Source organism: Triturus cristatus, chromosome 7 (genome assembly GCF_964204655.1).
Source record: "Triturus cristatus chromosome 7, aTriCri1.1, whole genome shotgun sequence".
Lineage (NCBI taxonomy): Eukaryota > Metazoa > Chordata > Amphibia > Caudata > Salamandridae > Triturus > Triturus cristatus.
In genome coordinates this window covers 1,648,894,159-1,648,917,105 of record NC_140590.1, presented here as the reverse complement: position 1 = coordinate 1,648,917,105, position 22,947 = coordinate 1,648,894,159, and the positions used below count along the sequence as shown (strand labels likewise).

Below are 22,947 nucleotides of genomic sequence, written 5' to 3'. Positions count from 1 at the left end.
TTACAACAAATGCAACAAAAACTATCAAATATGCTTTTTAATACCCCCTCTAAAATACAGGATAACATTTAAAACCTATTAACAGAACACATACATCAAAATTGCAAAACATAACCCAAAGTAAAGTACGCCTAAAAAGCAGAAAAGTTTCCTATGTTAAAATACTCTGTCGGTTGGAAACACAGCATGTTCTATTCGAATACAACACTGGTGTCCTTCCTCTATTTTAACTCTACCAGTAGAAGAAAGGTCTACACAAAATAACTGTTTTAAAAAGGAAAGAAGAGAACCCTGTTAATCAAAACAAATAATAAGCATACATTTTGGCAGATTCTGAATCACACAATTTTTTTAATTCCAAAACCAGGTTCTCTTTAAAGTTTTGGAAAACCCATTATAAAAGTAGACATTCAGCCAACCAACGTTTTGTGCACAGTGGTACACTGACTTCAGTGGTGACCACATGCTGCTGAGGTGTGAGAAGAAAATCAACTTTTTCCTAGACAGACACTGCCACTTATTGACTCCAGTAAGTGAAACGTGAACATAAAAACACACTTACTAAGAACAATAACTTCAAAACCTAACAATTTTAAATATCGTACAAATTTACAGATTTTGAACATAAACCAACAGCCCGTTTGCGAATGGAAAAAGGCCTTTACATATGCATATAGGTTTTGGCATTCACAATTTAGGTAACTGAATTTTTTTGCGATAACCTAAATCACAAATGCATTTAGGGAATCGCAATTTGCGACTCCCTAATGCTGATGCACGTACCCTTTCCTAAATGTGAACTGTGCATTTAATAAACGTTAATTACCATCAACAACTAGTTGATGGTAGTATGTGAATGCTTTGAAAAATGCACAAAGATGCATTTTTCAAAGTGCTATGTAGCGTACACATGCCTTTGGGGCATGTGTGTGCTTTACATGTGCACACTTACCTTTTTTTGTGGGGTTCTTCAGGGGTGCCTTAGGCCCCGTGCACCCTTGGAATTGCATTCACTATTTGCAATTACCACTTTGGTAATTGCAATTATCGAAATAAATACCATTCATTCCTATGGGCCTGTAGGCCTATAGGAATGAATGGAGTCACATTATCTAATAGCGATTCACAATTTCCGAATCGCTATTAGGTAATATTAAGGAATCACCATTTTTTTACAGTTCCTACTAGAACGGCATTTTGCGATTCCCAAATAGAGAATCCGTCAAATTCACTATTTGGGAATCGCAAAATGCAGGCCTGATGCCCCAAAACCTTTACCTCGGGGAAGATGATGGTCAGTAGTGGGGGGCAAAATTACTACAACAACTCCACTGGGCATTGGCCTCAGGAAAGGTGCTGTTCAGTGTGGAGGGGCCAAAATTACTATTCCAACCCCACCTGGTGCTGGCCCAAGGGAAGGTGTTTTTCAGTTTCAGGCAATGAAAAGTAATGTATTTACAGTAAGACATACAGATATCATCAAGTTTTTCAGGGGACTTGCGATTTACCCATCAAAAAGGACCAAACAAAAACGTCATCTGGACTCAAATCCATCAACATTAGCACTTGTCAAAAAAAAAAAAGATACAGGCCTTGAGAGGTAAGATGTTTACAAAACCTACTTTCAACCCAAACATACCAGAAAATGTCTCTTCAGCACCAACAAAAAAACACAAACAACCATTAGTTAAAAAAGAAAGCAAAACTTTTTTTTTTAAATGTTGCAGTTTAGATAATCATTTCAAATATCACTGTTTATGTCAACTTTCCCTTACAGGCCCAAACACCCCTAGAAGAGATTAATCAATCTCTCCAATATCTTCCGAAAGAATACCTAAACCACCAAAACACTAGAGAAACTTACAAATGGAAAAACAGACAAGAATTTTCAAAACTCGTTTTTTCTTTTTATAAGCGTCTAGCTACAAATCACAGTGCAGATTCCTAGTTAGGAAAGTTAGAACTAGCAAAGTCAGAGTCCAGAACCAGAATAAAGAACATGTTCTTCGAAAAGTCAATAGGCAGTCAAGAAATAATAACCTCATTTTCTTTACCAGTTTTAAGTAATAAATAATTCTGTTTGTGAACACTATAACTAAATTACTTTTCCTACCCTGTTTTTCAGACAAATACATTATGGCAACAGGAAGAGAGGAAACCTACATCAAATCTAAGAGGCAATCGACAGCTAAAGTATGGTGGCTATCCTTATTGTAAGGAGAGACTGAGCCATGGAATCATTGGGGTTGTGTCCATTGCACGGGCAGAGCGGTTCCTCTTGGTGACATTGATGAAACAAAAACACTGAACATAACTCTGCAATGTAGATTGAGGTTAGAGAGAACATCCAACAAATAAAAACTTTGGCATCCAACTCCAATGAACCCTGTGACTTAGTTTTGAGGGAGGTATTCCAGCCCATTTCTATGTTTATACCAAGTTCTACAATTCCTAATCTTGGCAGAATGGTACAAAGAAAAAAACAGGCAAATCACCTAGAATGAAAAATACCTCAGATCTACTCTGACATTACCATTCCCATTGAACTTACCTGAACCTTTACTAATTCAACTTTTCTTTTGCATGACAACGAAAACCCTCAGTAAAGGATATTAATCTTTAGCACACCCATAACCTTGTAATTTTGGAGAATAGATATGTTTGGATGATGGATGTGATCTTAAAATCCACATCCCATCTATTCAACCAAATATCCACTATTCATGCCAATATCAATAACACTACAGTTCTGGAATGGTGGGGTGGGGAAACATGGCGGCAAGCTGACGCCTGTTGCGGGAGCTTCCTGAACAAAGAGAGAGCATGGGCAGAATTAAACAGAGATTAAACAGAGATTCAGCCTAAGAGATCATGTGAATTGACATAAATGGTAACGGACCCCAAATAAGTTAAAATCCTTATAAAAGGCTGAATATATGGTCTGGGCATTGAGGTACCCATAGCATGGAATCTGGCAGTGTGCAGTCGATCTCCTGGCGGAGAACGCAAGCAGTGTCAGAACAAGACGTTGGCTGACGGAGAAGTCGGAGAAGGCAGGTAAGGGATGCGGTATGTGCCACGGCGAAGATGAGCAGGGCTCGAATTTACGACCTAAGGCTCCTCGGGAGGGGGTAAGGAGTGGGAGCTTGCGGTGGAACCAACAAACAGAGGTAAAAGGTTGTCTGTGTCGATGGAAAGGGATTCTCCCCCGTGGGACTGCAGCTGGATACAGAGGTGGGAGGGGGAGTGATGTGATATAAATAAGCAAGGCATTCTCAGCTTGCAGAGTGGGCTGGATACACTGAATGAGGGGGGCAGCGTTACAGTCAGCACCCCTATGAGTAAGGAGGTGCTGTTCACTCAAATTAAGAGCAGCTACCGTCCCTCTCCGAGGCTAAAGGGAGCGGTAGAGGTGGAAGAGTCAGTGCTGTCATAAAACAGGTGGTCAGAGAGGTGGTACCAGTTTCCCCGAAAAGAAAGGCGGTAAAATCTGGGGGGGGGGGAAGCCAAAACGCTGTTTTGCCAAGGAGACACAAGCCTCGATAAAACCACCCCCCTTCCTTAGTTCCTATTTTAAAATAATGGAGCAGACCATGGCACCTCAGGGAGGAGGGAACACGACCACCCAGTAGAAGCCAGTCCTCCTACAGTTGGAAAACTGATTTTCCCTGTTAGCAAGTATACAAGATAGGGATAGTCAGAGCGAAAGCCTGAGAGTGGAAATAAATGCTAGTCCCTCTCTCACCTCTAGCATTAGCCCACCTCAAGGTAATGAAAGTACCTCTGTTGCAGTAAACTCTGACACCCTACAAGGCATAGAGGGAGCTAAGAGTCAGGTCGAACAGATGTTTCTAAGTTTGAGGCAGGATATCTCCATGAAGTTTGAGATCTCCGAGACTAATCAGAAAGGGATCCAAGTTAAATGTGCGATCTTGGAAGGAAAACTGGACGACATTGCACAGCGAACTGGGGTGTTGGAGAGTGAGCTGAAGGTCCTGTCTGAGGCCATGGCAGAGAACACTAAGGATTTAGAGAAATTAAAAATACCTAACAGAAGCCTGCAAGATGATATGGAGAGGCTTGAGATGCAGGCCAGACGTAATAATTTGAGAGTTCTCAAGGTACCGGAAGGATCGGAGAGAGGAGATATTCAGACTTTTGTATGTAAATTGTTGAGAGAAGGAATTTTGAAGGATAGACCAGACATCAAGCTTAAGGAGATCCAGAGAGTTCAGAGAGACTCTTTCAAGTTAAACCCAGCTAGGAGACGCCCAGGAAAATATTGATAAGCATCTTCACTTATGCGGTGAAGGAGCTAGTGCTGGGGCGTGTCCTGAAAGAGTTCTCTATTGTATGAAACTTTTAGCTACCAAATAAGATCGGACCTCGGAAAAAGAACGGTTCAGAGGCAGTGGGGAATGAATGAACTGTGGAGCAAGGGCGCCCAGGTTCAAATTAAGTTTCCGGCCATGTTAAAAATAATGTGGCGAAACAAAATGCATAACATCAGCAAACCGGAGGAAGTTGATACCTTCCTAGCAGAGATGGATGGATGAGTTTTGTAAGAAAAGGGGGTGCCGTTAGTAGATATGGAGAAATTGTATATATTTATTATGAAGTAATAGGCGGTTTCTTTCTCTTCTTTTGCTTAATGCCTCTTTTGGGGATGGGGGTCACAAGGGGCGGATTGTATCGTCCAGGGAGTAGAAAGGGGGTTTCCCGGGGGGGGGGACCAGAGGGAAAAAAAGAAAAAAGTTAGTCTTCGTGATGGTGTCCCCAGAAGGGGTGAAGGGAAGGCCTAGGTTGGACCCTATATTGAAGGAGTTAAGCTGCTATAAGGAAAAAAGCCCTGAACATGGATAGGCCGAAAGTATCCAAATTGTTAACATGGAATGTGAATGGGCTGAGAAATAGGAGAAAGATGTCCCAGGTAATAGAATTTTAAAATAATAGTGAGGCAGACAATATATTCTTACAAGAGACCCATCTGGCAAAACAGGAATGCAGACAGAGTTATAGTAAATTAAGGTGGGTCAAGGAGGTACTCAGTTCCGAGCAGAGGGGAAGCACAAGGGGAGTGGGCGTTATTATAAGAGCTAATGTCAGAATAAAAGTAGTTAAGTATGAGTCGGACCAATCAGGTAGCTGGTTAGTGGCCACCATACTGATTCAGGATAGGCCTTTAGTGTGTGCAGTTTTCTACGGGCCAAATGAGGATAACCCGAAGGCCTTATCAAAGCTCAAAATTTGCCTATTAGAGACAACAGCACCGATTACATTGGGAGGTGATTTTAATCTAATTCTAAATAAAGAATTAGACTGTACTTCACTAGCAAAGTACATTAGTCCCCCAAAAACATTTGCAAGTTTAAAGAATATGATAAGGGAATTCAACTTGGTTGACATCTGGCGTAGTAAGATGGGGGAAGCTAGAGATTTTACTTTTTATTGCAAAATGTACAGACACCACTCCCGCACAGAATATTTCCTTTTAGATCAGGAGCTATACAAAGATGTTGAGGCGGTAAATCATATCCCTGCAATTTTAGCTGATCACTCTGCAGTGGCAATGACCCTGAGGTTTCAGCAAAAAGAGGGACAGAGGAGGTGGACATTGGACAGGACTATCTTATTAGATGAGGAAGTGATATGTGATTTGGCGGAAAGAGCAGCTGAGTATTTCCAATTCAATATGGGCTCAGCAAAAGATCAGATAGTCTGGGATGCTTTTAAAGCATATTTACAGGGGTTATTAAGGTCTATAACGGGGGGGAAAGGAGGGCTGCAAAACAGGAAGAAGAGGAAAATCAGATAGATTAAGGAAAAAGAAAGTGAGCTGCAGAAAGCATCGATGGAAGGCTTAAGAATTGTGCCAGTATTAGTAAAGTAATTGGAGAGTCGGCAGGCTTAGTTCCAGGCGAGTTAGAGAAAAAGCTACTAGATAGAGAGTGAGCAACCTTCAGCACTTCCCCTATGGAGAGAAGAGTAGCTCGTTGTTGGCCTGGAAAGCGAAAGAGTATAGGGCTAGAAATATAATAAGAAATCTAATTAGAAGAAGGTCAGGAGAAGTGCTCCAGGCCAATACAGATATTTGTGGAAAAGCTCAAAGCTTTATGAGCGATCTGCATTGTGAAGATAGAACACCAGGTCGAGAGGGTACAGAGAACTGGTTAAAAATGATGACACTCCCTCAATTAACAATGGAGCAGAAGAAAGTCCTAGAAGTAGAGATTACAGAAGAAGTTAGGGCGCAGTGCAGAAAAATGGTAATGGAAAAGGCAGCCGGACAAGACAGTTTGCCAGTTGAGGTATACATATGTATTATAGATAGAATGGTGCCAGTTCTAAAAATTCTATTTAATAAAAGGTATATGGATGGGGAAATTCCACCTAGTTCATGGGCAGAGGCCACGGTCACGTTTATCTTAAAACCAAATAAAGATCCACAGAAGATAGATTCTTATAGACCTATATCTCTTTTAAATATAGACTAAGATTTTTTCAGGAATTGTGGCATTACGAAATGCCAAGGTTATAAAATGGGTTATCCACCCCGACCAAAGATTTCATACCAGGGAGGCAGCTCAATAAACTAACTTTCCAGATGATGGGGATTATAGATATGGCTGAAACCCAAAATATCCCATTAACCATAGTGGCAAGAGATGCTGCCAAAGCCTTTGATCAAGTGAACTGGGCATACCTGTGGGACACCTTAAATAGCTTTGGTTTCCCGATAAATATTATTAGGGCAGTGCAAAACCTGTATCTGAACCCCAGAGCCAAGGTGTTGGTGAATGGGGAATTAACTAAGTGGCTCAGCATTATGAGAGGTACAAGGCAAGGGTGCCCTCTGTCCCCACTTTTATTTATTCTATATATAGAGACTTTTGCTAACTACATTAGGGCGGACTCCACAATCTTTCCCTTTAGATCAAGTGAGTTTGAAGTAAAATTGGCTTTACACGCAGACAACTTGATCCTTTATACCACCAACCCTCCAGAAGCAATCCCAAACCTAATGAGGAAGGCGGATAGCTTTGGTGAAATCTCTAGCTATAAGGTAAATACTGGAAAAACGGATATAATGGAGTGGAATCAGAGGTTGAAGAGTCAGGGGGCCAAAAATCAAATTCTATATCTTGGGGTATTGATTTCTCCGAAATTAGAGGATATACCTATAGTGAATTGGAAGCAAGTTAGTAAGTAGATAACGAGTAGTGTTACGATATGGTGAACTTACCACTAAATATCCATGGCAGGGTAAACCTCGTAAAAATGATTTACCCCCTAAAATAGCCTTTCTTTATAACTCTATCCCTCTAACCTTTCGGAAGGCAGATCTAGCCAAGCTACAAGGAAAAATAGTTAGTTTTATTTGGGCCTCGAAGGGCCCAAGAATAGCCTGGAAAAAGCCGAGAAGCAGGCTGGAGGATTGGCTCTACAGCACCTACTAATTTACTGGGATGCCTCCCATTTTAAAATCTTCAGCATGTTGGCAAATAAGACTAATCGGTCATCCATGGGCTTATTGTTCGAAGCTATGTTAGGGGATCTCTGCCAATGTCAACACCATTTTCCCTTTAAATATGGAGACCCAAATTATTTTTAAAAAGTGAGGTTGAAGATTCGCAGGTCTGCGTCAAAAACCTGGTTGTACATAAGAAAGAGGCTGAGAATTCCATACAACTCATCGCGAGCTCCGATGTGGGAATCCCCGGGCACCTCTGAATGCCTGAGAGATCAACTCAGTCGGCCCTTCAAAGCATGGGGCATATATTACTGGGCAGATCTTAAAAAGACTCTAGTTTAGTGAGCTGGGAAGCGCTTTGTAAGCTTACTAGAGGAAGACTGACCAGGTTTAAGTATTATCAGCTATGTTCCTGGTGGGCTACACAAGATTGGTCTCAGGAGGAGGAGGATTCAAAGTTGGACCAGGTGATGAGAACGGATAAGTGGAATAAACAAATATTCTTCTGGTACTGGGCCTTTCTGGAAGCAGAGGACAACATAGAAACTGAAATCAAAAACCTATGGGATAGAGAGCTTAGGGATGAAGACCAAGAAACTGTGGTTTGACTCCTTCTCTAGGCTACGAACAGTAGTAAAACCTGCGTCGCTTCTTCTGAATCATTGGTTCACCACCTACAGAGTCTACTGGTTTCCACTGAAGATGTTAAAGGTTACAGGCAACACATAACTGTCCAAGGTGTATGCATAAGACAGCAAATGATCCGCACCGGTTTATGAAGTGTCCAAAAATGTAACCTTATTGGACAGGGGTATGTAAATTTTTGGGAGAAATACTCGGTAAACCGATCAAGGCAAGTCCCTCCTTAGTATTCTTTGGACTCACTCAAGGCTACCGGTTAAATGCCCCCAGCTCTAAGCTTATATTCTATGTGATAGTATTGGCGAAACGTGAGATCTGTAGGCTCTGGAAATCTGAAACTCCATCTTTCACTGATATCATCTATACCAGTGAATCAGATATGGCCTGTGACCCAAGAAGTAGAGCTAAGATCTGGACTGCACTGGTGAACTGAAGGGAGAAGACAAGTGGGTCCAATAATTAAGGTAAACATGCTGTCGGTCAAGGCCTCTCCAGTATTTTTCCGATGGTCCCTCCCATGCAAACAGGAGATGGGAGTACAAATATCACTGTTCTTGTGGGGAATCTCCTCTCTCTCTCTCTCTCTTTCGAGGGTCTCCAAATTACGGCATAAAGAGATAAGAGTAGTCCAAACAAAAAAGTTGGCAAAATGAGGACTTTGAAAAAAATAAATAATAATAAAATAAAAAGATAACACTACAGTTCCTTTAGTATACAGTTTACTCGCTGATAAGCAAACCTCAACATACACAGACTTAGTAACATTGGTAAAATCTAAAACACTGAAAGACCTAGAAAATTGATAACTGATTTGGATTTACCCACGATTAACACTAATACTAAATTATATCCAGGTCAACAAATTCAAGGACGATTTTTTCACTTTACAGAGGCCTATTGGAGAAACTCCAAAATACATCCTTAGTTGAGGATTACATTTCAGACAGCAAACTGTAGTATGAATTAAAGACACTAACAGCATTATGCTCTGTACCTTCCGACGGTATGGATCCATTCTAAAAATCAATTACTGAATCTACAAACAATGACAAACTGGCTCCCTTACTAAATTACTTTGAGGACACATGGAATGGCCATCTAAACAGATTGGGTGGCAGGAGGACGCCAAGCTTCCCTGTTGAATGGTGGAACTGTAACATGACCTGCCTAGAGGGAGATGCAAAGACTAATATTATAATAGCGGGATGACAACTCCTTCAACAGATCAATTGGAAAACCTCAACCAAACTTTAATGAATTGTTAGACATTTTGAAGAAGGAGCAAGGTTTCCAAGATGTGAGAATAGAGCAATCATTCACAGGTAGTCTGAACCCACATTTTTCAAAAAGTAAAAAAGAAATGTCAGAGCAGCTATTGGGTCGAATTCAAGAATTTTTGTTGATGGTGGCGTCAGACTGCCTGGACAACATTGCACACATACTATATGTATAACAAAGACTAATGCCTATTCTATCTTACTTGCCTGTTTGGGATTTTTTCCCAAAAATTTGTTTGGCATTTTATAAAATATTTTTTTAATTAAAGGGATGTCGGGCTTCTTACCTGAAGTTGTCTTTTCTTCAACTCTTGTGATTAATTAACAACCACACTTCATCAAGAGTCTTGAGCGCTCCAATAATTCAAAGCAACAAATCCAGATTCCGTGAAGGTATCCAAATCCAAATGCAAACTAAAAAAGAAAAATATTTGTGAAGTAACTCAAAAGGAAACTCGTGGTGGATTTCAGATATAATTTATTTAATCAGAGAGAGAACAGCTTGTACATCCACACAAGTCAAACCCCAACCGCCAATGATCCACAACCCACCATGGAACCTAGAACTCTCGTAGAGCAATAACACTCTAAACTAGAGCGTGAGCGTGGATAATCTGAACACTACACACCTTCCCCCTTTGTAAAAAACACCAAAAAAAAAAAAAAGTAAATGCAAAATACTAACATTTAAAATCTAACAAAATCATTCATTTTAACAGGTTGTTTTCTAATACGAGAACTTTTCCTTTGAGCAGATATTTCTTCACCTGATATAGACACCTCTTCAGCATGTTGGTTCTCAACAGGGCCATCACTAGGTGTCACAACAGTACCCTGAGTTAAAAGAGGTCCATTAACCTTACTACTCGCATCACTAATGTCAGTGCTCAAAGATGGCATCACCACCTCTGATTCAAAGTTAGAACCACCCAAAACATCCCAAAAAATTTGGAAATCATCACTCTCATTTGTAACTAAAGATTCTTCCCGTGAAGGTACAAGTGATTCGCAACAAATACCCTTGGATCTAAAAATGGATATTCGTCTGAAATTCCAAATTTTACCCCCTTGTACCCTGACAGCTTTGCTGAATACTTCAATTACCTTAACTGGGTTAGACCATCTAGACCATTTTTTGTCTACACCACCCAATTTTACACGAACTAGATCACCCACTTTGATTTTGCAGTTCACAGAGCAGTTGTTACTCTTACTCCTCTGCATTTTATCTTGATATTTTTGAATTCGCTCTCTAACTACTTTAAAATCCAATGTAGGAACATGAATATTATTCTTCTGCAACCACCATGGCATAAGCTTAGAACAAGGTCTCCTCCCTCTTAGCATCTCAAATGGAGAACAACCAGTAAAGTAACTGAATTATGAGACATCCGATATGTATGCAAAGTGGCCCGTAAAGCTTTCCTCCAATCAATATTACTCTTGATAGCTAACTGTATGGATTCTTTCACAACCTTATTAAAACGCTCAACTTGACCATTAGCCATGGGATTGTAATTGCAGACCCTTTTGTGAGTGATACCACATTTGTTTAGAAACATTTCAAATTCATTACTGATGAATTGTGGTCCATTGTCTGAAACCAGCACAGAAGGAATACCCTCTCGACTAAAGATGTTATCCAAAAATTCGATAATGTGGTTGGAAGTTACTTTATCTACCACTTTAACCTCTGGCCATTTTGAGAAATAGTCAACTAACACCACTGCAAACATATGTTTAGCACTGGGTAGATTCAAAGGCCCAATAATGTCAATGCCCAATTTCCTCCAGGGACCTTGTGAGTATTCAACGGGAGAAACCCCTATAGATAGAGGTTTAACAGATTTGTCACTTTTTGCAGATTGTACACACTCTCTAACCCATCTGTCCACCATACTATCCATACTAGGCCACCAATAAAATTCTCTCAAACGCCGTTTAGTAGAAGAGATACCCAAATGTCCTTCATGTGACAGATTAACTAACTGTTCTCTAATTCTCTGAGGTGGAACAATTTTATCACCCCTGATTACGAACCCATGTAAAAACATAAGTTCGTCTTTGATTTTCCAAAATGAGCTCAATTCTCCCCTCAGCTTCCTCTCCTCAGGCCATCTGCTTTGTAAATGCCTTACAACATCTTGTAAAATGTCATCCTCAGACATTGCCTTTGCCCATATCTCCTCAGAGATAGCATCCAAACGTATACTGCTTTGAACATCCTCCATAGTATAAGCTATATCACACTCCAAAGGACTATTAATGACATTAGGACCCTCATCTAATGACAAGCGAGACATGCAATCAGCATGGACATTCATACGGCCAGGGATATACACGACTGAACATTGCTATTCTTGCAATTTAGCAGCTAACCTGGCTATACGAGCTGTAAGAGATCTCCCCCCCCCCCCCCCCAGCTGTCAACATGTTAATAAGTGGTTTGTGATCAGTCCTTAATTGAAACTTTGTACTCCATAAAAATTGCCTAAAATGCTGAGCAGCCCAAGTGCATGCAAGTAACTCTCTTTCAATAGTGGAATAATTAAATTCTGCCCCTCTTAAAGTTCTTGAAGCATACGATACCACATACTCTTCCCCAAATGTTTTCTGCAAGAGCACAGCCCCTAGGCCCGTATTACTTGCATCTACTGCTACTATACACTCCCCTCCAATCGTGAAGGGTCTCAAAAACAGAGCAACACTAATTTATTTTTTCAGTACTTCAGAAGCTAATTTTTGCTCTTCACCCCAGACAAATTTAGTGTTCTTCTTTAATAGATTACGTAAAGGGAATACTTTTGAAGCATAATTTTTTACAAACTTACTATAAAATTCGGTCAAACCTAAGAATGATAATTGTTCTTTTGTTGTAGGGGCAGGAGCCTTTGCAATACTAGCTACATGGTCTAGCTTTGGTTTAATGCCCTCATGCGATATTTCGTGACCTAAATATTCCACACTATCTTTTCTGAACTTACATTTCGAGAATTTAAGTGTTAAACCTTTAGTTTGTATATTACCCAAAACCCTTTTTAGATTGCAGTCATGGTCCTCAAAGTCTTTTCCAAAAATTAAAATGTCATCCTGGAATGCTATGGCACCCGGACAACCTTCTAATACGTCCTTCATGAGTCTCTGAAAGACAGAGGCAGCACTAGCTAGTCCAAATGGCATACGCTTAAATTGATACATACCCTCCGGTGTAATAAAAGCAGTTAAACTTTTTGATTGTTCATGTAGCATAATTTGATGGTATGCACTTGCTAAGTCTACCGTGGAAAATACACTAGCACCAGACAAAGTTGAAATCAATTCGTGTAGGTTAGGTAATGGATGCCTGTCAATCCAAATCTCTTTGTTTAAGCTACGGAGGTCAACACACAATCTAAGATCCCCATTGCTTTTAAGGGAAATAACCACCGGAGAAACCCATGGGGAGGATTCTATTGGTTAAATAAATGTTCTTAGAAACTAAATCTTTCAGCATATCTTTCAATTTGTTACGATACGCTAGAGGAACATTGCGAACTTTATGTCTTACGGGAACAGCAGAATCTGTGAGTATTATTTTATGTTTGAAGTTTGCATATTCCCCAAGCTTGTCACTAAAAACACCAGGAAACATCTTTTATGTTTGCCACAAAATCCTCACTTTGTATGAAAACACCGTAAACCGGTGGTGAAGCATTAGGATCCAACTTTATGCCCAATTCTTGTTGATGGGGCCACCCAAGTATAGACACACCTTTGGTGGCTACGTACAGTTTACCTCTAATTTTCTTTCCTTTGAAAGCCAAATCTGTCCACAAATATTGCATTTTCAATGCTTGTTTGTCCCGTGATTGGTTAGTGAGTGTGCACTATATTTTGCCTGGCCTGTCCTAATGACATGCGCAATACAAACAGCTGTCTTACTGCCTTATATTCTACGCATGCACGTGGATTCCCTGGCTCACCCAGAAGCTGCATCTCTAATTGCTGAAGGGGAAAAGGTAGCTGCCAAGGATTATGTTAAAAAATAATAGAGAGATGATTGGTGTTGCCAAACATTTTTACAGAAATCGACAGTACATTAAGAGGGGAGCACACAGCTCCGCTCTCCGAAGTGTTATACAGCGAGATCAATGCAGCAGTAATATCTAACGGTATTAGGCAGACTGGCCTCCTCAATTAATGAGCATTTGTGTGCAGCTCTTCTTGTGATTTGGTTAATGGTAGCAAATTAATCAAAACCACCTATTATGATAATGGTATGCCTTTGGGGTCTGAATGTACGTAGGGGGAGGAGAGTGGCGTACACCGGAAAGTCACATTTCAGCTTCAATAGCCGGAAAGGACTATTCATCCTGCAGGCCAGCGCCGCCGGGCATTAGCAAGGCTGCGCCAGTGTCGGGATCTCGGAGGGATCTCGGAGAGGACAAAGCTTGAACATGGAGCACAGTAAGCAGTAATTAAACAATACAGCCACTGCGCATTTGGCTAAAGACTCCACTAAGGCTACAGAGCTCATAAAGTGGACGGCCAGGAAGATTAGGCAGGCTTTTAATGCATTGTGAAAGAAGATGCATCAGGGGAATATCGGGTAATGTGCCGACAAGAACACACACCGGCCTCCCGGGAAGGTTGCAGGAGGTTTCTATCTCCCTGCCTAGTACTGAGGTACTGTATTGTGGTGTAGCTTTTTTTTTATAGTGCTTAATATCCCTGTTCGCAGCGTATGAGCGTTTAGCCCCACTAATTGCAAGTTACGCATTATTACATCTTTAAATTCCAGTGTGGACATCTTTCGACGAAAAGCTCTGCTCTGTTACTATGTTTATCCGTCGCTGCCCGCAAGTGATTTCCTCAGAGGTCCGGAATATTGGCTCCTGCAGTGCTTGTGAGATTTATTGGTTGAGTAAATAGACATCTTTGTTTAAATATACATTTTTGTTTTTTTATGGATTATTTTAGCACAGTGAAGTAGGTGTGTGTTAGTAAGCAGTTAAAAACTTTTGTTTCAGGAGAGTACCTGCACTTTTTTAATAACAATTTAATACTTTTCATTCGAGAGTACCGGCACTTCTCAGAAACAAGCAACTTCTATTATTCCATTTCAAGCACGGTTTTACACACTCCATGAGAAAGTGCATGTTTTAGTTGCTCTCTCCCACGTGCAATGCTCCCCCCGCCCCCCCGAACTACTTGCTATTCTCTCCTCCCCCTGCATGTTTTGTGTTTAAGCCGCAGCTGGAATGCGGTGCTTGTTGCAATTGCTAGTTTTGAAAGCCCTCTATAATTTACAGAAGCATTTAGTCTGTTGCACAGATCAGCAGGTAGCAATAAATAATCATGGGTTGATCTAAAAATCACGTTTACAAACGTAGCCTGAAGGCAAAACCATAACGAGGCATTGGCAAAGCCAAAAGGTCTGGTTTAAAAATGCTATTTCATGCACACTTACTTGGTTGCATGTATGTGTAACGTGTCACTAATTCGGTTTCAGATTAAATATTTAAAGTGTGCTTCTGTGAAGACAACAATTATTGCTTTCTGAATACAATGCATGCATGAGATAAAAAGTGATTGTTTGGTAACCTTTTCAGATGTGAGGGAGTCACTCGTGTATTCCAACGCAAAAACTTGAAGGGGCAGAAAGATAGATCAAATAGCCAATTGCATGAGGCGTGAGAAATACTCCTTTGGGTAAAGTCAAAGCCTACTACGTAGATTTTAAAAAAAAAATAGCAACAAAATCATACTGTAAGTGACCACACTACCCAGACTAGTTTCTCTGGTATTTAAGTTGGGCATGGTTTAGGACACATTTCTGTGATATTTAAGATTCCCACACACCCCACACAATGGCATTTCAGGTGGCCACCCACACAGTTACCTTAGTTTATTTTTAAGGTGGATAGGCTTACGTCATTCTGCTTGTGTATTTACGGTGGGCACGCTTCCAGGCAGACTGCTTTTGTTTATAAGGTGACCCACACACTCAGGCATCCTGCTCTCAGTTTTACGGTGGCCCCTCTCTGAAGCATCTTGCTCTGTTATTTGAGGGGCCACGCTCTCAGGCTTCTTGCTTTAATATTTATTGCTGCCTGGAACTGGGACTCCTCAAGCATTTAAGGTGATTCCACCTGGCCATCTTCTCTGACATTTAAGCTAGACTGGATGGACGCTGCACCTAGAAATGTGCTCATAAGTCAGATGTGGAGGTATATGAGTGCATTGAGACGCGGTTCCAATTGTGCCCATAGTTCAAAGAGGTTGAGGGAATGCAAAGCAATGATCATGTTGGGGAACTGACCAGCGCATGTCATTGAAATGTGTGTTGATAGATGGAGAAGAGCAAATACAGGAGAGCACATCTTATTTCATTAACATATTGAATGAAGTCTGTTGTTTCAATCGAATAAGGAAGGTATTGGATTGCTTAATTACAATATGGAAAATGGTTTAATGGGTTGTGAAAATTGATGGAACTGGTTGCTTTACTCCAAAGATTAGTTACTATAAACAATAACTTACTTTTATGCAAATCTCTGTAAAGTGAATGGCTAAAGGAGCCTATAAAAAAGGAAAAGGTTGCCCTTAGACAGGGATTGCAGAAGTGGTCTATTGTGCGATTACTTGGGTAGTCTCTTACTACGGCTGGGTGCGGGGTATCTGATGTCAGTCCAACTGGTGGATACATGTGGGAATTAGGAGCATTTTACATTTTTGGGCCGGATGGTTCATATTGGATAGTGGCCGGTTAGATCCTGTTTTTAGCTCAAGCATTCAAGACCTCTTGTATATACTTATATGTGTATGTACTTTGTGGGTTCTGTAGATCAGCCTTAGGACTTATCTGCTTCTGCTTAGGGACTTTTTGTTCTGTTCAACTGTCTCTATTTAACTGTCTTGATACAAAACGACCACCAGAGGTCCGTAAAATACCAGATTCACTTTAGCATTCTCTAGATTCCAGTCCATAGAAATTGTCTTCCATGAGCACCCTTAGACAATAATATTTTTTTTCAAATCTTGTATTTTCAGTGATATGACCACCGAAGGCCCTGATTTGATATTAAAAACAGAGCTTTGGACTATACCATTTCCCCTGAAAGGCAATGATTCTCTCCATGTGTTCCATACCTGGTGTGTCACACAGTTTGGTGCTTACTTTCCCTCCATGTTATCCAACACTTACCCCACTGTTACCCTAAAAGTATTACGCGTTGTAATGGTATGCATTGTAATGGTATGTGTTGTAATGGCATGCGTTGTAAAATCATGCATTGCAAAGGTAGCTGCGATGTAAAACCCGCGTTGTAAAGGCATGTGTTGTAATTGTTTGCGTTTTTACGTCATATATCCTTCAACTCCCCTCTGTCAAAGAAATTAAATGATTCCTACTATTTATATTTGAAGATGAAATGTGGGTTCTTGTAGACTTAAAATATACTGAATTGCCTGTGTTACAATTACTATATGTCCTGCCAGGTGCCATAGAGTACAGTTTGGACGACCTATAACATTTGGCAACTGTCAAAGATGTCAAGATCTTCTCTGCAGAGCACCGTGGAAATGTGTCCATCATTCATTTTGCTTCGGACTGAAATATTCTGACCTATTTTCTGAATGCCTTCCTTCACATCTGCATTGAGGTTACCTATATATTAAAATCCATGGCTGAATTCACAGAGACTTTTACACACCTTTGTTTAGCTTAACTTCACAGATACTGCCATTTAACAAAACATTCCCGAACATTCGTACTCTCCTCTTCTATAGCCTTAGAGCCCGCTGTAGCAGGCTATACCGGCCATGAAAGGCCCGCTCCATCATTAAAGGCCTGAGCCGAAGGTGAGGAACTTTACAAGAGAGCGGGCCTTTAATGGACAGTAGAGCCTGGTAAGGAGGGCTCTAAGGCTATTAGCACATTCCACCCCCGGAGGGCAGAATGTTCAAATTTGTAAAACAAAGGGCTCACGGAGCCTGAGGGGGTTGAAACCCACTCGGGTTCCGTGAGGCCCCTTGTTCACAGCATCAGCTGTGAACAAACATTAGAATATTGGAGCTCCGGGCTTTTACCGCCCATTAGAAGCCCGTAGCACTCCACTGTTTTCAATGGTGCACTCAACATTCCAATGTTCTAATTCCAATTAGTTCATCATCCTGCTTTTTCACAAAACTTCCCTTGCTCTTTGCTGCCAACCATTAGAACATTCTTCTACCTGCTCTGTGACCAATCTCTAGATACTATTGGGCCAAGAGTTACTAAAGCTTTACTCAATTGCAAAGTGACAGAAAGTGATGGAAAGAAACATATTGGTATTTACTTTCCAAAGCAAGGGTTATTTTTCCCTGAAAAGGTGTCAGCACACGGCATAGCAGCAGTCCAACCTTAGCAGATTTTGCTCTGTTATATGTTTGTCCCTTGTGCCATGCAGCACAGCAAACCTGGTTTCTGCACTGAATGAAAAATTAGAAAATCAGCCCCTCTATATTTCGTAAGAAACTGAAAACTTGGCAATTTGCACTCTGGGCACTATATTCTCAAATACCTTTCTCCTGCCTGCTGTTCCAGGCAGGTCATGCTCTCTCCTAATGCTTTAAAAAATATATCTTTACAGCACGGGTGCTGAATGCATTTGCAATACAATAACTCTCGCACTTACGAGAGTTTAAGCTATTGGCATTGTAAATGACAATGTATTTTATTTAGCTTTTATTTACAACTACTCATAAATAAAAGGCATTGTCGTTTGCAATGCCAATAGCTCAAACGCTTGTAAATGCGAAACCGATTGCATTGCAAATGCTTGTTTTATTAGCTACTTCAAACACATTTATGCCTTCTGTACTTTCGAGAGGAGGTAGGTTGTCAAATTCTTTAATCCCTTGACCTCCCAAACAATGCCTCAGCAGGTCTAATTTCCTTTTAGGAGAGCAACCCTCCTCCTATAACACCTCCACGTAGGCTAAAAACATGGGATACCATAGATCCCATTCCATTTTAGGTTCACCTGCTGTCGGCAAAAAATGTGGTGGTACTAAAATATTTGACATCTTGACAATAGTAAACCAAACAATCAAAGTATAGAAGAAAGATGTGAAGACTTTCTTTTCTCCCCTGGATGTAATACAGATGAAAATATCAAAGATACTCTGCTTGTTTGTTAATACTTCACTGCTTCACTTAATATAAAATTCACTTGAATTAATAAAAAAAAAAAAAAATTGGTAGTAACACGATCCCAAACAAAGATGTCTCCGTTAAATGCAGCTATTTGAAAAAAAAAACCGAGTCTTTGAAGCGTTTCCGTGTAGTTACACCTAACTAAAATGGCCTCTCAACGCGTGACATCATCACGCTCCCAGCATGCTTTGCTTTTCCGATTGTTTTCCCCGAAGGTGAAGCGCGTAGCACTTCCGATTATTCTCCTCGAGGTGGAACGCGTGAAGCAGGAGCTCTAAGCGAATGTTGGTGAGTGTGTATTTTCGAATAAACTATTTCTCTCGTTATAGCCACACTTCAAAAGTTGCCGGTGCCTCCATACATCCAAAATATCAATCCAGCACAACCTTTGTATATGCTGCCAAAATCTGCCGCGGGCGCGATCAAAGCGCATAAATAGTCTTACACAGGTCACACAGCTGCGGGCACAATCAGAGCGCAACCCTCGATTAGGGCATTCTTCAATACTTTTAAAGTATCACAAATCTTTTTAAGCTACTTGGATCAAATCATGCGGTAATCAAATAATTATTACAGCCGCTGGTGCAATCATGAGCACATCATTCTCAAACAGCCGCAGGTGCATACACGCACTGATGCAAGATACCTTATCGGGATTTTCTTTACAAGTGAGCGCTGTCCTCTTCTGACTCCCAGTCGTCGCCAGTGTGAAGTAACTCAAAAGGAAACTCGTGGTGGATTCCAGATATAATTTATTTCATCAGAGAGAGAACAGCTTGTACATCCACACAAGTCAATCCCCAACCGCCAATGATCCACAACCCACCATGGAACCTAGAACTCTCGTAGAGCAATAAAACTCTAAACTAGAGCGCAAGCGTGGATAATCTGAACACTACAATTTGCATAGCCATTTTTTCCAAAAAAACAAATTTTGGTAATGGTACTGTAGTCTAAAAAACACAAAGCCCCACCAAAAAAAGCACAAAACAAATAATTGTTTTAAAAAAAAAAGCAACAAATCAGTTTGTCAAATGCACTGTCCAGACGATAGTATACGATCCATACCCTTCAAAGCGTTGTCCCAGAATCCAAAAATCCAAAGAAGCACATAGTCAAAATGTTTGTTTGAACAAAACATCCAGGAAGAAAATTCAAAATGTCACCAAAATCCAAATAGTCGATCCAGGGCATCAAGTTTTGTTCTTACTCCCAGATGTTTTCAGTGCCATAAATACCACATACTTAACATTAAAACACATTTTACAATTTCTTCTTTTTTAAAGTGGTTTTTTCTTATTTTGGTTTTTAAAATACCCTATCATTTCTCAAAAGTAGTTTTTTTTTTAACCCCTTCGATGCTCATGATGGAGCGTTTCCGTCATGAGCATCGGTTGGGCTGTGCTCCGTCATGAGCACAACCCCTGGGGCATCGATCTTGCCCCCACAGAGGGGGATGGCAGTGGAAGAGTTTCCCCTGCCACCCCCGACACCCCCCCACACTTCCCCATGACGTCAGTGCGCACAGCACACGCCGACATCAGTATGCGCTGGGACGCCTGGAAGCCATTTGCTTCCAGGCGTCCCAGCAAGGAGAAGGTGAGTTTTGCTGTCTGGTGGGGCCGCAGGGGGATTTTCTCAACTATTGAGGCATCGGGGGAGAGGAAAGAGTATTTCCTCTCCCCTGATGTCTCAATACAGGGCATTCCTGCAGCACGATCGTACACAGCGTGGCAATCGTGCTGCAGGAATGCCCTCACCTAGGCACCAGGGATGCTTTTCTATTAAAAGGAAGCGACCCCTTGGGCAAGGGTCGCTTCCTTAAGGGGGCATTTATGTTTAAGACTGTTCTGCCCCCCCCCCCCCCGGGCCCAATCACCTCGGATTTTTGGCGTTCGGGCCCCAGGGGGGGGGCAGAAAAGCCCACTAGAGCCAGGGATTTTTTATTTATAAAAACGGAAGCGAGGGTCACTTCCAGTCCTATATTCTTAAAAAATGTGTATTCTGCCCCGCCCTGGGGGCAGATTGTCTCGTAGTTTCGGCCTTTCTGCCCCTAGGGGGGGGGGGGGGCAGAATACCCCACTAGACACCAGAGAGTCCTTTTTTTAGCTATGGGAAGCGACCCCTTGGGCAAGGGTCGTTTCTTTAGGGGGCACATTTTTTAAGTCTTTTTAGTCCTCCCTGGGGACTGTTTTGGCGTTTCTGGCCGGGGAAGGGGGGGAAGGGGGGTAGAAAAGCCCACTAGAGCCTGGGATTTTTAATTTATAAAAACGGAAGCAACCCCTTGGGGAAGGGTCACTTCCAGGCCCATAATATTTTTTTAAATGTGTACTCTGTCTCCCCTGGGGCAGATAAGCCTGTGTATTTGGCTTTTCTGCCCCACTAGACACCAGGGTGTCCTTTTATTATGTAAAGGAAGCGACCCCTTGGGCAAAGGGTCGCTTCCTTAGGGGGCACATTTTTTTAAAGTCTTTTCTGGCCCTCCCCCCGGGGTCTGTTTTTGGTGTTTCTGGCCCCAGGTGGGGGGGGGGGGGGGGGGGGGGACAGAAAAGCCCACTAGAGCCAGGGATCTTTTTTTTTTTTTTAAATGGAAGCAACCCCTTGCGGAAGGGTCGGTTCCAGGGGTCTCTTTTTTTTAATGTGTATGATGCCCCCCCAGGGGCAGATCAGCCCGTGTATTTGGCTCCTGCCCCCGGGGGGGGGCAGAATCCCCACTAGACACCAGGGACGTATTTGCAATTAAAATGGAAACGACCTCTTGGACAAGGGTCGCTCCCAGGGGGCAGATTTGTTTTATTAATTTGGTTGTTATTTTATACATTTGGTTATTGTTATTTCTGCCCCTCCTGTGGACAGATTTGCCACTTTTTTTGTGGCCTTTTTGCCCTAGGCGGGAGGGGGGCAGAAAACCCTACTGGGCCCCAGGGATTTCTTTTGCTAGGGGGGCATATTTCTGTCTGCTGTTTTCTGCCCCGCCCTCAGACAAGCTCACCCGATCCCTTGGGCAAGTTCACCCTCATTTTTTCACAGCCCTATTAGAAGGCTCATCTGGCAGATTCACCAATTGGGCAGTGACTGTGTGTTATAATGTTAATTCTTTTATTTTTTGTGAATTTCAATTGTAATGTTTTTTTTCTCCCTTTTTGTTCTAGTTGAAAGCTTTTGCTCTTTAGACTGTTCCACGTTGCGGTTTCGTTACTTTTGGTTCTGCTGCTTGTGTAGTTGCTCGTCTTCGGTCAGACTTTTTTTGTAAAATGTAAATATTTTTCATTTCTCTGCATGAATGTGTTTTTGCAAATGATAAGAATTGCAGTATGTTTGGCTTCTGTTTTTTTAGTGTCAACATTTTTTTGAATTTGTGCTCAATGTGTATGTTCTTTTGTGAGTAATTGGTTTTGTGTTTTTTTCTTTCTAGTGGGATATCGTTTTTGCTGTCTCTCTGCAGAGTAGGTGCTGGTGAGTGTAGCGGTCTCTTGCAAGTGAATCGTATAATTTGAGTATATTGATCTTTGTGAAAAAGGCACACATTTTTTTTACTTACTTATTTTGCACAGTGTTCGTTGTTGTTGACTTGTTTGTGCAGTTTCCTTTCTTAGTAAGGATAATGGCTAGCCGCAGGATTACTGCTCAGCAGGTTGTTGGTATGCTTTGAGGCTTCCTCTGACCATGGTCCAGAGACTGACTCTGATTGAGGCAGAGGTGGGAGGGGAAGATTCAGGCAGTGAGTTCTCTCCACATGGCATCATCGGATGATGAAGCTACTCTCAGTGCGGATGAAGCTACTCTTAGTGTGGATGAAGTGCCAGTGTTAGAGGAGGACCTTGATGTGCAGATAATGCGGCAAGAGGCATCTGCGCTACAGCCTGGGGCTGCAAGGCTTCCCGTTGGTGTAGTGCGGCAAGAGGCATCTCGGCTGCAGCCTGGGGCTGTAAGGCTTTCCGTTGGTGTAGTGTGGCAAGAGGGATCTGGGGCTGCAAGGCTTCTCGTTGGTATAGTGCGGCAAGAGGCATCTGTACTGCAGCCTGGGGCTGCAAGGCTTCCCGTTGCTGTAGTGTGGCAAGAGGGATCTGGGGCTGCAAGGCTTCCCATTGAAAGTGCTAACGTCTGGGTTGCCCCAGGGATGGTGCAGCCACCATTGCCAGATTTTACTGGTGATCCAGGGTGTAGAGCGAATACTGAAAACGTTTTGCTGATACATTTTTTTCAGTTGTTTACGGATGATGTATTTTTGGCAGAGATTGTCGAGCAAACTAATTTGTATGCCGAACAGTTTGAGGGACAACAGTGCCAGCCTTAAGCCCCACTCTAGAGCTACCCGGTGGACTCCCACAAATGTGGACGAGATGAAGAAGTTCTTGGGTTTAACTTTATTGATTGGC

General features: G+C 41.7%; 1 protein-coding gene across 1 annotated transcript in view; it reads right to left on the bottom strand.

Moving 5' to 3' along the window:
* LOC146812627 (uncharacterized) overlaps positions 1-22,947 on the bottom strand; it is a 463,433-nt gene that overhangs the window by 116,017 nt on the left and 324,469 nt on the right. Inside the window, exon 8 of the mRNA XM_085619712.1 lies at positions 9,678-9,804. Coding sequence (XP_085475838.1) covers positions 9,729-9,804 — 76 coding nt within the window. The 3' untranslated portion in view covers positions 9,678-9,728. The remainder of the gene's footprint in view (positions 1-9,677; positions 9,805-22,947) is intronic.